At 27.0% G+C, this 17,403-nt stretch overlaps 1 protein-coding gene across 1 annotated transcript; it reads left to right on the top strand.

Annotated features, from left to right (window-relative positions):
* Window positions 1-6,822: 6,822 nt before the first annotated feature.
* LOC137821767 (branched-chain-amino-acid aminotransferase 2, chloroplastic) lies at window positions 6,823-16,041 on the top strand. Its single transcript, XM_068626515.2, has 10 exons — window positions 6,823-7,177; window positions 10,688-10,752; window positions 10,894-11,065; window positions 12,784-12,960; window positions 13,033-13,164; window positions 13,258-13,356; window positions 14,466-14,582; window positions 14,737-14,832; window positions 15,270-15,382; window positions 15,796-16,041. The coding sequence occupies exons 1-10, from the start codon at window positions 7,100-7,102 to the stop codon at window positions 15,908-15,910; spliced, it is 1,164 nt and encodes a 387-aa protein (XP_068482616.1). The 5' UTR covers window positions 6,823-7,099; the 3' UTR covers window positions 15,911-16,041.
* The last annotated feature ends 1,362 nt before the right edge of the window (window positions 16,042-17,403 follow it).

Here is a 17,403-nt window from a genome sequence, read left to right as displayed (position 1 = left end):
ATTGATCATCACTTTACCTACAATATGTCAACTTTTTTTAAATTGAATTAAAATAATATTAAATTCTTGTTAAATAAACAAATCAAACAATGTAGTAGAGGATATCATACAAGAAAAATTGAGCATGTCTGAGTACACAGCCATAATGTTCACTATCAAGAATGTAATTTTGTATTTCATAATTTACATTCCAAAATAGAATTATGTTTTCTAGAATGTACAATCCATAATACAAAATTTATATTCTATATTGAATATTCCGAAATACATATTTTATATTTTGAATTGTACATCTCAAAATACAAAATTTTAACTAACATTTTAGATTTTACAATAAAAAAATCATCAAATTATTCATTCTAAAAATAAAAATGAAACATTCACCCAAATTACACCATCAACTATAGCACAACATGACCAACCATCACCACCAACCACTACTAAAAACCAAAGTCATTCAATGTCTAATAATATTTTATTTGGAGAGGGTAAAATTGAAATTCCCAATTCTATGGGTGCGCATTTAGGGTGTCTTTGGATTAGGAAGAGAATGTGTGAGGACTTGAGGGAGTGAATATATGAGAATGTGAGAGAAAAATGTGAAGAAAATTATGATGTTTGGATTAGAATATGTTAGGATGAATGTGTGAAGAAAGTTTATTGGAGTTTGTGAGTGATGTGATGGTTGTGAGAGAATTTTTTAAATTTTTTTAAAGGTGTAAAATGTTACTTTAGAAAAAATAAATATGTATTAAATGTAAATAGGTATAATTTAAAAATTATAATTAAAAAAAATGTATTTAACAAATTAAATAAAAACAGGGACTCCACTTAATTTTTAAAAATATTAAACCTGTATTATAAAATTAAAAAATAAATCGAATATTATATAAATAAATAAAAATATTATTTTTAATATTAAAAACCATGTAAGAATAAAAAATAAAAAATACTAAAAAAAATATAAGGTAATTATCAATAAAAAATAATTTCATAAAAAATTATAATTAAATAAATTATAACTCATAAACATAATAATTACTAGTGAAAAGCCAAGCGCAACCACGTTTTTGTATTCACATTTTTTCTTTTACTCAATTATTACGATGATAGAAATATAACATATATACAAAAGTAATTTTGGATGAATCAAAATTGAAAAACAAAAAATGGAGTGTGAGAGAGATTTAAAATGAATGTTATTTTATTTTATATGTGAGATTTGGTGTGAAAATGTGAGAGTATGTTTTTTCTTTATTCTTGTTGTTGCTTTAAAATAAGAAACTAAGAAAAGAGTGAAAAATCATATAAAAACTATACATTAATAATAATTTAAAAAATCATTTTATTTTTAAGTAATTCGTATGAATTGAGAAAAAAAAAATCCATTATATATTTTCTCATTCTCTTTTTCACAAAATCAAGATTCAAATAGCTGGCATCTCATATTTCTCATATTTTTTTTACTTGTGAACCAGAAATCCATAGAAAGAAACAAAGAAACGCTTAAAGTATGGGATGCTGAATTCAATGCCTTTACTTTACATAGCCCAGCAGCTTAACATAAATGGCCAAACTCAAATGCATCTCAGTTCATGAAAAATAGAACTCAATAATTTGTGTTCACTACACAATGCATCTTAACTTGTTCACAGTCCATAATTCCCACACACAAATCATAAATATTTAAATTTTAAAATTTTCTATTCTACATAAATTTGAATCCTAATCATTGCACGGACTGAAAGTTAAGATGGGTGATTTAGACCCACCCAACACTCACTGTCTCCATAACTGATCTATTACACTCGCCATTAATGCTGTCAGTTAGGTTTTAAAGGAAAAACTTATTAAATGATACTCATATATTTCATAATTTAAAATAAATAATTAATTAAATAACAAAGACATCTCTTTTAGCTTTTACATTAATATTTTATATTTCACTAAATATTACCCATCTGTGTAAATAAATTAGTACTTTTTTTTTCTTTATTTTATATGAAAACAATATATTAACATAAACTTAAATATAAATTATAAAATTTAAATTTAAACTAAAAATTAATTATAAAAACTAAATAATTTAATTATTATATGATAATGTAAAATATATTACCACTCAATTATAAATTCTTATAAAATTAAAAATTTATTTTTTACAGCATATTATTTTAATATAAAAATAAACATTTATGAAATATATGATTAAATTTATTAATTTTTTATTATATATAATAATAATAATGAAAATGAGTGTAAAGTGAATATTTATTTTTAAATTAAAAAATATAAATATTATTTTAGAAAACCTTAGAAGAGATGAATATAGTTTTTTATGGTTAAATCATACAGTGTTTTTCTTTTAATTTTTGTATTTAAAAAATGTATTTTATTTAATTTTTATTAATGCTATTTTTAATTAGTAAGTATTATTTTATTTAAATACAAAAATAAATGTCATTTATTAGATATAAAAGTGAAGATTTGTTTTAAAATTATATAATTTAAAATATGATTTTATTACAAAAATTAGTTTCTAATTTTTATTTAATTTTTTCATTCTCCATTTTTTTTAAATTTTTAAAGTGAATTAAAATTATATGTTGATCCGACCTAGGATTAATATAGGATCAAGACAAGTTGAAAAGTTACCTTCTATTTAGAAAATAGACTTTAGTGAGTTTTTTTAACTGGTTTATTGTGTAATCTATTTTTTATATTTATTATATAATTAATTTTACAAATCTTACTATTTTTTAAACGTGATTTTTTTCCATATTCTCTCAATCTTCTTTTAAAAAAATAGAACATTTTTTTATATTTTCTTCAGTTATAATATACAATTTAGAAGACAAATGGGTTTAAGGATAAGTTGACCCTAATAAATTGTGTTTTCGATAAAATTTTCTTTTTATCGAATTTTTAATTTTCTTTTTTCTTCTATGGTTTGCATGTGGATCTAAGTTGAATATATTAATATTTATTAGTTAGGTATGGAATGATATGTTTTGTTTGTGAATCATATTTTATAAGAGAAATTATTTCTCTAACTTTATTTAATTTTTGGATTATTTTATAAAAGAGAACAATAATAAAAGTAAGGAATCTGATAAATTAGATTTGAAATTTTGTATAAAGTTGAATCTTAAATTGAAATATAATAATTTAAGATGAGTTGAGATTGTCCCAAGTTTGCCTTAGATTTTGAGTTGTTGAATAACATATTTTTGAGGAATTAGAAATGATTTAAATGTACTAGCAAACTAGTTGTGTGATATAATTTGAGAATATGATAACATATGATACATTGGTATTTAGAAAAAAAAGTGTATTATTAATCAAGAATTTTTGTATGTGATAACTTTTTTGGATTATATAATGGTATGTTATTTTTTAGTTTTAGGTAGTCATTTTGAACTAGACTAATTACAATTAGTTTTTAATTGATAATGTAGAATTAAAAGAGGTTTTAAACTTGTTAAAGATGTTTGAATTGATAGAATAAGTTTTGGAAGGCTTGAAAATTTTAAAAAGAATTTATATTTTTGGTTTATTTTGTTCAAATGAAAATGAAATAGAGATATAGAAATTAATTAAATTTTATGAGAATTTATCATTTAAGTGACAAGTTTACATTCAAATGATAATGTTTTCACTTAAATAGAGACTTTTGTTTGAACGAGAACGAGAGAGAGACAAATCATTTTCTCTTGATGATTTTCAATCAAGAGAAAATGAAGAAAATATGCATAAATGAAATTTATAGGTATATTATTCATTTTAAAGTATATGTTTGGATGCATGTAATATATGATTGTATAATATACATATTGAACTATGTTGTATCTATATAAAACAAAAAGATGAGCTAATGTTTTTAGTGACATATAATACATTTAATTTAATTATATGAATAATGTCAACAATTATTTATCACAAATCACATCAAGTGACTAAAGAGTGAGGTCAGAAAACCAGTATTAAATTTGAACATGGAGACTATAACACCTATTGAAAACTTTGGAAGTATAGTAATCTGCCTTACTATAGTATAAATCCTTTTGGCAATCTCAATTGACAGAATGCTTCTCTATTTTTAGTTGAGTATCGGAGACTCGCACTTTCAATTTAGTGTACAAAATTTTCATTTATTTTTCACCACATAACACATTTGTCTATTTGACCAAGTGTACCATTATAATTTGACGTTGACTTTATTTTCATCTTTAACAAATGTCTTTGGCAGACAAAGGCAGTGAATATTTCCAGTATGCAAAAATAGTAAACACACAAACACATTCAAACGATAAAATGTTATTTGTGCATAACGTCTAATACTGTAAATGTATGTTCTTATTATGTAAGTGTTATGTTATATAAAAGAAAATGTTGTATAATATTGTTTCGTCTATCAGAAGAAACAATTGCATTTTACATGGTATTTTTTTTATTGAACATCAATCGCCTTTTAGATTATGCATGATCATGTCTAAAGTTGGGTGTCTTTACACTTAGTAAAAATCACACGGTGTTGAATTTTTCCTTGGCATAATATCTCTTAAGGGTTTTCAAGAGGTTGATATGTGCATTACTTGGGAGTTTATTTATGTGTTTCACAAGTGTATTGTGGTTATAATATAAACATTTATAAATAGGGGAGACAATTATTGCAAAGTTAACTGATCAATAATAAGTGTAGAATTGGGGAGATTCAAACCAGTCTAAAATGTATTGTGCAATCTTTTTATCTTCTTATTTTATCTCTAACGTTTCTTTATAATTGCAAAGCAACCTACTCTCATATCAATTTATTGAAGAATCAATCTTCATAAAGTCTATTAATAGTAAAAATATATATAAAAACAATTCATTTCCCTCTTGATTAGTGGTCAAACCTATTTTTGTTTATATACATAAAATTTATCAATTTAAAAATATATTAATTTCATCATATAAAAGTTGTTTGAGCAACACAATTTCACTTGAGCAACGAAATCTTGCTCGAGCGAACATTAACAAAAAAAAAAATCAATTGTTCTCATAATTTTTAACTAGAGTGAGAATCATCTAAAAGAGAGAGATTTATCTTGCTCTCATTTTTGTTTGGGTGAGAAATGTTTCAAGTCACAAAAATATGTAGAAAAAACATTATAATTACAACCAACTTTAAAACAATATTTAATACTACATCAATGTTTCCAAACTTGTATAACCTTGATTTAGTTCAACATGATTATCTCAAACTCAAAGTAGATCACATAACTTAATTATAACTCAAACAATGTTTAGATGCAATCATTCCTTATATTCATTTAATTTCAAATTAATTTTAGAATTTAGGTTTTACAACATCAGAATCCAACTATTTCAAACATGCAATTGATCAACAATAACTCTAAATTATAAAAAAACACTTTATCCTTTAATCAAAATATAGTAATTCAACACATAACATTTCATTAAAAACAATAATCTCATCTTCATCTTCAACGACCAGAAAGTTCATAACTCCTCACAAATAAGTCAACATCCATCATAATTTAATTACTTAATCTCTTATCCAATTTCTACCATAATTTTTTTTATCGGCAATAAAAAATAAATAAATGGGAACCACTTCAGGAGTGGTTCAACCCTTATACATAAAGAGCAAAACACCTTACCATACTCCTACCACGAAACGCCTACCAGATTATCTAAGGAACAATTTCTATGATAATTAACTTCATTAAATTCTCATATTCAAGTATTTCTCAACATCAATTCAAATTATACTTAACAAAAGGGAAGTAAGGAGTTCGTTTGGAGAAGAGGAAGGAAGAATGTACGGATCGACCTAGAAGTAGTTTCAATAGTTCTGTATTATAATTAAATTCAAATTCTGTTTTTAAAAATTATAAATTGAGTTTTTATTTATTGGCCAATATAAATGCAATAATAGAACGTTTGAAGTCTACATACTGCATATTTTATATACAGATTATCATTTATATCGAAATGTATTAAACAAAAAGTAAATTGATAAAGTTAAGAGGTAATTTAAATTTCAATTAATTAATCAAATAATAATGAGGCAAACGAGTTAAATTTAAGTTTTATTTATTTTTTAATTAAATTAAAATTGGGTTTTTATATAGACTCATTACATAAATGAAACTTGCTTGAGCCTTCATTTTTGAAATCAAAGATAAAATTGAAGTATGGGATTTAGCTTGATGTGTTTTTCCACTTTACCAGATATTTATGAATAATTAATTTCCACTAAAGGATGAAAGAGGATGTGGATCCACGTGGTATGGGTAAGGTAATGGGCAAAGGATTTTGGATATTGGATATGTACAGCCACCTTTAGCAGTGCTGGCCATTTACGATTCATCCTTTTACCTTTTACATGAGAGGATTAGATAGTAAACTTTTCAATACATTTATCCTTATCTTCAATAGTTTTAACATTTTATATTAATATATAAGGAAATAATGAGTATAAATTAAAGTTAAAAATTGATAATTCTGTTTAGGAGAAGTAGCTGAGGATCTCAATCTATTGTTTTAGAAGAAGTAGATGAGGGTCTCAATCTATGTCGAATCACTAAAACTAACATTTAATAATATATAAACAATATATTTTTTTTTATGAATTAATTTTATAAAATTAAACTAAATTTAAAATCGTTTTTTAATATAATATTAAATTTATTTAAAATATATCATAACAAAAGTTTGTTAAAATTTACTTTATTAACTGATTTTATAAAATTGAATTAAATTTAAAATTTATTAAAATATCTTTTTCACATGTAATGTTTAAAAGGAAAAAAGAAAGCAACTCGTGCATTTAAAATTTATTAAAATATGTTTTTCACATATGTAATGTTTAAAAGGAGTAAAAGAAAGCAACTCCTGCATGTATAAATAATGGATGTTCTGATTGCAGAGGTGGGTGTATCTGGTCCTCTCTTCTCTCTCTCTTCAATCTTCTTATAACATTTTTTCTTGTTCTCAATTATTTGGCGTTTCGGATTCACAGTGTTCCGGGGACACACAACACCAGTGCTAATTTTAGCATCCTAATTTCCTCACCATTGGACCGAGCACAATGATCCGAAGCACTGTGTCCTTCTCCAGTTTCAGGAGATTACTTCCTCAGACTACTTCTGCTTCTGCGTTCTCCAAGGTTTCTCTTACTTCCCTACCTTCTCTTTTCCATCCGCACTATAATTTCCTCTTATAATGCATGCTGTTCATCGTACATTGTTTCAGATATAATCGACCAAAAGAACAGATTTAGCATATGCAGTAGAGCAACATTAAAATTGGTTACACTGTTAATGTATGCGGTTGATAATTCGTATATTTTTTGCGTTTTTTTTTTTTGATAACATAAAATATATGATTAATGATAAGAATTATGACCTAAATTATAATAATACAATTTTTTTTATTCATCAAACTCAAATCCACTATAGTATATGATTCTAAGTTTAGACCTCATTGTTTGGTTGTAAAGGAGACAAACCTCACATGCTGCTAATCTTGTAGATATACATTACTGGTTATGAATTTTCTTATAATACAAAAATATTATTTAATGGAACAAAAATGGACAGATCTAGGGACACTGTACACATTCCTGAAGATTCTCATGTGTGACGAAGACAGAGAGAAAACCACGTCATCTTGAAGAAGAACTTAAAATTCGTTTTTGTTTTGAAGTCTAGGTTTGAATTTTGTCCATGTCATATATTTTGAATGATCCTTATCCGATAAAAACTCCATTTCATCTGAAAGGTAAGAATTATATATAAACATATTAATTAATTATATTTAACATATTATCTTCCAAACCAATCTTATATGAAGGACTAATTATAAGAACCATTTAACCGTAAAAATATAATGGTTTTATAAAAATTATATAATATGGAAAACTAAACCAGATCCCATAATTATGTTATTATATTGTTTACACTAAACAGATAATATGTGTATTTTCTTCATAAGAATTTTTTTTAAAATAATATGAAAATTCAATTACATGAGTGAGATCTTAATTTTATGTGGTTTAAAGATTCAATTAAACCAATGACTTTTTTTAATCTTCATTTTATGATTATTTTTCTTAATTGATGGATGAAAGATGAAGAAATATAAATAAAACAAACATATCTTCTCTAGTGGAATAATGATTAGGGATAACAACGGAATATAATATAGGTGTAGTTTCATTATTTTTATTTTAAAAGTCAAAATTTATCATATCCTAGTTTCCATATTAATATATATGAAATCTTTTTCTTATTTCAATAGATACGCTCATACACCTCATTTTAAATATTAATTAACTAAATTTTTTAAAAAATAAACATGATTATCAAGGATATAATGTTAAAAGATATATTTTTGCTGATAAAAAAAAGATATATATTTTATTTTATCAATACCAAATGTCAAGAAATAAATTATAATTAAGTAGATTTTTTTATCAATAAATTATGAATTAAATTAAATTGGAAACTTAGGAGGGAATGTTGTAACTCTTGTCCAAAAAATTAGCATGTGCTTAGCAGTCCCTTAAACTCCCATCTAATAGTTTTATAAGGATAACACATTTAATTGTGAAATCAAACTATCAAATAATAACTGGATAAAATTCAAATATTCTAAATCTTAAACTCTAGAAACTAAGTGATTGGATGAAATTGAGAAATATTGTAATACACCATTTAAATAAAATCACACAGAAAAAAAAAATGTGTAAGTAAGGTTTGTGATGAAAAAGAAGAAGAAGAGTAAACTGGTTAAATATTGAAGAAGTACACTTGATAAATAATGATTTTTTTTTTGTAAAACAAATGTGTAACGTTTAACACTTAAAATTAAAATTAAAACATTCTCATGTGAAAAAAATAAACAATATATGTATTTGAAATTTGTATTTTCTCAATTTTAAAATTTGTATTTCCTGAAATGTAGTAAACAATCTTGAACAAAACCAAAAAAACAAAAAAAAAATGTAATTAAAATTGTGATAAAAAAATATATTTCTAAATTTGTGAGTTTTGAACAAATTGAATAATTAAAATTTAAAATAAAAAAATATTAAACTAAGAATCAAAGGAAATAATAAATATTCATTTATTTACGTCCCTTAATAAATTATTAATAATTTAATAATTTAAAACATATATTAAGATGAGGATACTGATCCTCACGTCACACCGGAAATTTAATTAGTGTTAACCATATTCAGTAGTACCATGTGGAGGTTATCCATACAAAATAAGTTCACATAATACTTAAAGAGATAAATTTATTTCTAACATCATTCAACAATTATAGATAAGAAACTGCTTCTTATTCATCCAATTATAATTTTTTCCTTTAAATACTATGATTTTTAATTTATAATAATTATTTAAAAAAGTTATTTTAAAGATAATATTTAGTTCGTACTGTAAAATTTGTGTAAAAAAGATTTATAATTTATATTTCTCACATAATGGATAATTTAGTATTAATAATTAAAGTTTAATACATATATGTATATGTATATGTAGATATGTATGTATTCATTATACATAGTTTTTGAGATTTGATTTGAATCCATTACTCTAAATGTTTTGTACCAAAAGACCTATAAGCGCCGGTCAGTGTTTCTGTTTAGGAAAGAAGTATTTTCCATATTGAGTTTGTTTGTGTTTCTTTATAAGTTTTATACAAGAACTTAACAAAAAATGAAGTTCATGTCCATTATTCGTTTCTATTTCTATGGGGACACGTGATCTAGTGAGCAATATTAAATGAAAGTTTATTATCATCAACAAATGAAATTGCCGATAATGTTGTTAATGAAATTGCAGATAATGTTGTTAATGAAATTGCAGATAATGTTCTTAATTCTGGTTGGCTCCCTATCATTTCCATGTCCATGAGGACATTTACCTTATCCTCATATTAGGGGAAGATGTTTCTAGTGTTCTTCTTTTCTCACTTAGTGTTATCAAATTATACGTTTCTCCCACGTTTTCTATTCTTATATTTCATAAAAGTGGAGTGTTTATCAAATTGAATTCATTTCCATCCAAAACTGATCATTTAAATAATCTATTAATTTTGTAATTAGTTTAGTCAATTATTTTAATTAAAATCTAAATCACTTAACCATATCATTCACAATCGATTCTTGAACAAAATTCTATGTCAAAAATAAAGTATCAAACAGAATTTATATATGATAAATATATCTATTAAAAAGTATATAGGTGTATTCGCATATTTTTAATTATCTGGTACAATTTTCTGCTTATTTTATTTACATACCAAGTTTTAAAGAACAAGATTTTACTGGCTACAGTCGTTTAACAAATTCAATCATTATTTATTTTTCTTTCTTAAATTTTTATCTTACTTTGCATACTTATACAAATGAATATTTTGATTAATCACTGAATAAAATTTAATATAAAAACAAGCATTTAAAGATTATGAGAACTAAACAATAACAATCAAGAAAATCCAAAAAAGTGCAATTAAATGAAAACATGTGGAGGTTGTTTAAAAATGAAAAATTGGACACCAAACTTCTACTCCAACAACCTAACTAACAACACAAATGAAAAAATGGTACTGTTATTGTGAAGTTGATTAAAACATTTACTTAAAGTGTAGTGTTATGTTGTAACAGATAGGAACTTACAATAGGTTTGCTTCTCAGCCCTGTCCTCTTGAGAGCCCCAACCCTACTTACAGGTATAAAAACTATACAATCTATTAATTACCAATTTAAGCAATGGTTATTATACATACCCATATTTGGAATTAATAATGTGTATCAACTAATTAACACTTTGTTCTTATTTTTCTTTATTTTGTAAACAAAACAAAACACAGTGATGAGGACTATGCTGATGTGAATTGGGACAACCTTGGATTTGGATTGATGCCTACTGATTATATGTACATTAGTAAATGTTGTGAGGGCCAAAGTTTTGGAGAAGGTCAACTCAGTCGTTATGGAAACATTGAACTCAGTCCCTCAGCTGGGGTCCTAAATTATGGTCAGGTATGTATGATTTCAAATTCTCTTTAACTCTATACATGTGCTGCCTTGTATGGTTCTACAATATGGACGTGTGTACCACTGAAAGAACTTGCGTGTTTCATAATCTCACTCAAAGTTTGGTATAAATAGTTTTCAAATTGGCTTATTATATATATAAATTGGATAAACGATCATATTCAGTTATTTGAAAAAAAAAAGATTTTTTAAATAAATTACTGATAAAAAATAAAAAAGCTTCAAGCAATTTAAAAATTCCAGGAAAGAATTATTAAAATAAATTCGCATAAAAAGCAAATTTCTTGTAACCATATTAGTTTATAAGCAATTGAGATTATCAAACACGTTTGAATGAAGAAATTACTAAAAGTAGGAAGGGTTGAAAATAGTAAGGGAAAACTTTGTCTAAACGTGTTTTGTTTGCATTAGAAATCTAAAGCCTAAGTTTGGTATGTTATTTAGTTTTGTTTTTTTGGTCTAGTTTGAATTTTTAACGTTTAGTACAGCTTAATAACATGTATATAGATTTATTGGATATTAAAGTTTTTTAGATAGAATTAATATATCTAGATAGAATTATTAGATAATAAGCCAATGAAAAAAATTATATATTAAAAAAATCACGAATTGTAAAATATAAAATAGTTATTACTCAAAACATAAAACAAAACTAAAAACAAGTAGGTTAAATTTATTAGATCTAAATATAAATTATTTGTAATTTTATGTTTTATACGTTGGTCAAATGTTTAGTATTCAAAAGTAAATAGATATACAATTTAATATAACAATATTATTTTAAAATATAATTTAATATTTATTTAAATAAGATAGTTTGTTAAACTTTAAAGACTCTGCAATTATCCAACTTTAGCTTTTTTCAATTAAATACACGGAAATAAAGGTTCACCTAATATAAGTTAGGTCACTGACCTCAAGTTGGGCCATAGACATGTGCGGTCTAGTCTTATCCGTTACCTACATACAATTAAGTCAAGACGATTTCTTTTTGCATATCTTTATAATAATTTTTATTTTATAATATTACTTTTTTAGAATTATAAATAATTTTAATTTATAATTAAATGAATTTATTAACCTTTTTATATTGAATTAATAATTGTAAATATTATTTATTAATTTTGTTATTAAATATTATATATGTGTGTATAATAAACAACTTATTTTTTTTAACAAATATTTTATCTTCTTAACATTAACAGTTTTTACTTGTATCATTTTTATTCCTCTAACTGTAAATTCTAGTATATTTACAGTTTTAAACATGTATTGTGTAAACATTACAAAAACAAATTCAATATCGATATATTTAAAGATAATTTATTTCAACATTTATAAAATAAAATATTCCTTTATTCTATAATTTATTTTAATTTAGTTTATTTCTAGAAAAATAATTAATAATTATTTCCTACAAATATGGTTAACAAAAATATTAATTTTATAATAAATTCATAAAAGTATGTAAAATTGGTGTTTTTTATTTTGTAATTTTGATAGTTACATGTTTATGAGCTATGAGCTTTCGTTCTGCGGCGACTGTCCCTTAGATGCCTTCTAATTAACTCCTGGAAAGAAAAAAAACAGAAGGAAAACCGAATATTTGATGAATGAAAAGTGATATGATACAGTAAGAACTCTGAATTTAAGATTTTGTTTATTGCGGGAATGGTGAAATTGTTGTTGAAATACGAAAACAGGGATTATTCGAAGGTACAAAAGCACACAGAAGAGAAAATGGGCGCGTGGTACTCTTCCGTCCTGAACAAAATGGCATTCGCATGAAGATTGGTGCAGAAAGAATGTGCATGGCATCCCCTTCCATCGATCATTTTGTTCATGCTTTGAAACAAACTGTCTTGGCTAATAAACGTTGGGTACGACAATTAATTATATTATTCAACTATTAATTGCTTCCAGTTTCAATTCTAAAAATAAAAGCTAAGCAGATTCCTCCGCCGGGAAAAGGATCCTTGTACCTTAGGCCTCTGCTCTTAGGAACGGGTCCAGTTTTGGGTTTGGCTCCTGCACCTGAATACACATTCCTCATATACGCTTCCCCTGTTCGCAACTATTTCAAGGTCTGTCAAACTTCATTTTCTTTATCTACGCTACACATTACAATTACTTCAATTTATGGCTTAAACATTTCAAGTGGTTTATTCGCACCACAGGAGGGTTCGGCTGCGCTCAACTTGCATGTGGAGGAGAACTTTGACCGTGCTTCTCGCCGCGGCACTGGAAACGTTAAAACCATTTCCAATTATGCACCGGTATGCGTTTCACGTCTTTCACTCAACAACAAAAACTCAATCAACTCTTGTATAAAATGAGCCTATTTTTTTGTCATAATATATTGACACCTATGAACATGACACACATTTTACATTACAAATGTGACAATGACGTGACAAAGTTAGATTGTACGCGAATGAGCAGTGCGAACTTCAATATAGGGTAAACAAGAATATATTACATCGGTCCTTAGAAACAACCGGTGTAATATATTTTTTTTACTCATGATGACCCATATTACATCAATTAAGTCATCTAACCGATGTAATATATGACCTATATTAAAAAAAATTGATTTTTTTTTTCATAAAGAGTGGGTGGGTCATAAACGTCGCATAGGTAACCACTTACAGACACACGGGTAAACAGTTTTGCGTGTGCCAGAACTTGTGGCTGGGTAACTAGCTCTGATAGAGTTATTACATCGGTTAAACTATCTAACCGATGTAATATATGATTTTTACATCGGTTAAGCCATCTAATCGATGTAATATATGATTTTTATTAAAAAAATTGATTTTTTTTCATGAAGAGTGGGTGACTATAAATGTCACATAGGTACTTACAGACACACGGATAACCAGTTTTGCGTGAGCCAGTATATGTGGAGGAACCTATGGTTGAGTATTTATTATACCGGTTAAGTCATCTAACCGATATAATATATGGTTCTTATTAAAAAAAAATTGAATTTTTTTTCATGAAGAGTGGGTGGCCATAAACGTCACATAAGTAACCACTTACACACATAACCAGTTTTGCATGCGTTATATAAGTAACCACTTACAGACACACGAGTAACCAGTTTTGATGTGCTACGAGTCATATATTATAATATAGAGCCAGTGTCACATCCTCATCAAATATCACGTCTGCAACGTCAATTAATGTCACATAAGCGAGGCCAAATCTGTGTTAGTGACAGAGGATATTAATAAAATATTTTTCATTTTTCTTTAGCGGTAGATCCTGGAATAATTTAACTAGGAAACGCATCACCAACTAAATGAATCAGATCGTGACCTTCATAGGGTTCAGAACTTGTGCAAAATAGAGTGCTCAATTTGCTTTTCGTCTTCACGTGTAGGTTTTGATGGCACAAACTAAAGCCAAGAAAAGAGGATTTTCAGATGTGTTATACCTTGATTCAGCCACCAAGCAAAATCTGGAGGAGGTTTCTTCTTGTAACATTTTTATTGCCAAGGTATTATTCTTCGAATTATTCATCTTCTCCTTCATTATAACTGTTTCTGTTAATTGTGCACATTTTAAACGATTTAATAAAATTACTTTAAGGACAAATCTTCAGCCATATACGTTTATAACAGGCTAATTTAACTAGTTGCTTCCATTCACAGGGAAAATGCATCGCTACTCCTGCTACCAATGGAACCATTCTTTCCGGAATTACCCGAAAAAGTGTAATTGAAATTGCCCGTGATCATGGCTATCAGGTATTATATTTATATAATTACATATATGCGGCTGCTACATGATCACGCAACCTAATATTTATTTATCCTTTAATTGTTTCTTGCTTAATGCTCTTTAAAGTTCCGAAGAGTCCTCAATCTAACTGTCTATTATCCTTCAAGTGAGTGCTGATCTTATAACTGGTATAAACTTCCTATGTACATAAATATTGAGTTTGAAAGACGTGAACATTTACTGTATGATCTATCTATCTTGACGGTTCAAAGATAATACAAATAGTGATAAAAAAAAGTATTTAACTGGAGAGTAAGAAAAAAGAGCTCAAAACTGACCACAAGACAGTTTTTTAGGCCTGATGTTAGAAACATTGGCTAATGGATTTTACAGAGTTAAGTTTTGTATTGTTTTTGTGAGTTTCTGTTTGAAATACGCTTTTACATTGGCCAATTTGGTTCAGGTAGAAGAACGTACTGTTGGTGTGGATGAATTGGCTGAGGCTGATGAAGTTTTCTGCACAGGAACTGCAGTAGGTGTTGCCCCGGTAGGGAGTATCACCTACCAGAATAAAAGGTAAATAATGTCCTAATTTATATTAAACATAGAAAAAAATTGTATTAAATAATGGTCTAATTTTTAGTTTTTTTTTATCAACAATAAAAAATTAATAAATGAGAACCACTTCAGGATAGTTCAACCCTTTTACAAACACACATACAATTTAACTCTTAACTCGACATCCAAAATCGCCGGTGAGAAGGCCAATAATATTTATACTTCACTAAACTTTTAAATAAATAAAATAATAATAATTCTTACTAAAAAGTCCATTATTACACTTTATTTATAAATTATATTATCAGATTGTTTTTAGATAATAGGACTTTGTTACTACAGTATGTTTTATAACAATTGTTTAGAAGAGGAGATATGAATGGGTGACACGCATCCAAATTTGGCTGAAACATGAAGTTGTGTACATGCAGGATGGACTATATAACGGGTTCCGGAACCATCTGTCAAGAGTTGAACGATACCATTTCAGGAATTCAAACTGGTACTATTGAAGATAAGAAGGGATGGATGATCGAAGTTGATTAACCAAGAGTGTTTAGAATTGTTTACTTCAATTCTACTAAAAATGTCACAAAAATAATGTTGTTCCTTTTCTAAAAGGATATTGTATCTTGTGCAGCTTGTTCTTAAATAAATAATTATCAATTTTAAACGTACCAGTGCGTTATTGATTTACTTTTTTTTAAAAAAAATAGTTTATTTTTATCACTTTTTAAATTATTTTTTTCAGACGTAGTTTTAGCCTCAACATGCATTAAATTTTGGGAAGCGAACGTGTTATTGTCTTAAAAATAGAAGATTTTTTAGCTATTTTTTTTACAGTTTTTTTAATAAGCGATAAACAATAAATTAAATAAGAATCACTTTAGGGTAGTCCAATCCTTATACTAAACCTGTCAAATCTCGCAAACCAACTCAATGTTACATGACAATACATCACTTAACCAACCTCATACAAAACAAAGAATAAATGCACCACTCAAGAAAAAAAAAACATAGTGTGACTTGAAGGTAATCCAAGACCAAACCTTTAATTGAATCATAGCAAACAATTTTAAACCGTCAACCACCTCCCCTTTGAAAATGACATTATTCTTGTACTTCCAAATCCCATTAACTACTGCAATCCAAATTGCTTTCCAAATATCATTAATTGAAAAGGCATTACACACTGACATCACACTAAGCCAAGCAAAACATTGATACCAAACACACCAAGCTGTTATGCACTCAAAAAACAAGTGGCGACAAATCTCTTCCTCCACCCCACAAAGACTTTCAACCGCGATCCCGTGCCTTTCTAAATTGACCATAGTAACAATCTTATTTTCCATCACCCTCCAAGCAGATATAAGTGTAGAGGGAACATCTTTACTCCTCCAAAACTTTTTATACGCAAAGACATTCTCCCCTTTTCGTGCCCTCCTTAAACAATTATAAGTAGAATTTAATGTATAAACTGAGAGTTCCCCATCTTTCCAAATCCAATTTCCATCTCTTCCAAGTCAAAGCTCAACCCTTGAAAAACCTAGAAAAAAAACTCACCAAAGGCTTTTCCCATTCAAAAAAACTCCTCCTCCAAGTTAGTTGTCACTCCCAAGCACCATTAATCCAATTCCCAAGCTCAACCACCTTAGCATCTTTGCAAGAACTTAAGGAGAACAACCTCAAGTAGACATTCTTTAAAGCCTCATCGCCCACCCAACAATCCTCCCAGAAGGAAATTTCTTCTCCATTGCCAATCTTCCACTTGAAAGCATCTTCAAAATTCCTTCCCCATCCTTTTGAACCCCAAACCTCCTTCAAATCTTTCCACCAGAGAGAGATCCTACAATTTTTCACGCCCTCTCGCAAGCTTCTCCAGCAAACCCCTTCCTTCAACAAAATGTGTTTGTCTAACGTCAATAACTTTGCCTATCATCGTTTTCAGTCGTAATGACAACAATTTCAAAATTATCTTATATAAACATCCAACCAATGAAATAGGTCTAAACTCACCAAACTGCTGAGGGATTTTT

This window comes from Phaseolus vulgaris, chromosome 9 (genome assembly GCF_051622355.1).
Source record: "Phaseolus vulgaris cultivar YP4 chromosome 9, ASM5162235v1, whole genome shotgun sequence".
Lineage (NCBI taxonomy): Eukaryota > Viridiplantae > Streptophyta > Magnoliopsida > Fabales > Fabaceae > Phaseolus > Phaseolus vulgaris.
The sequence above is the reverse complement of the archived record's forward strand: the minus strand, read 5'-3'. Positions and strand labels throughout refer to the sequence as shown.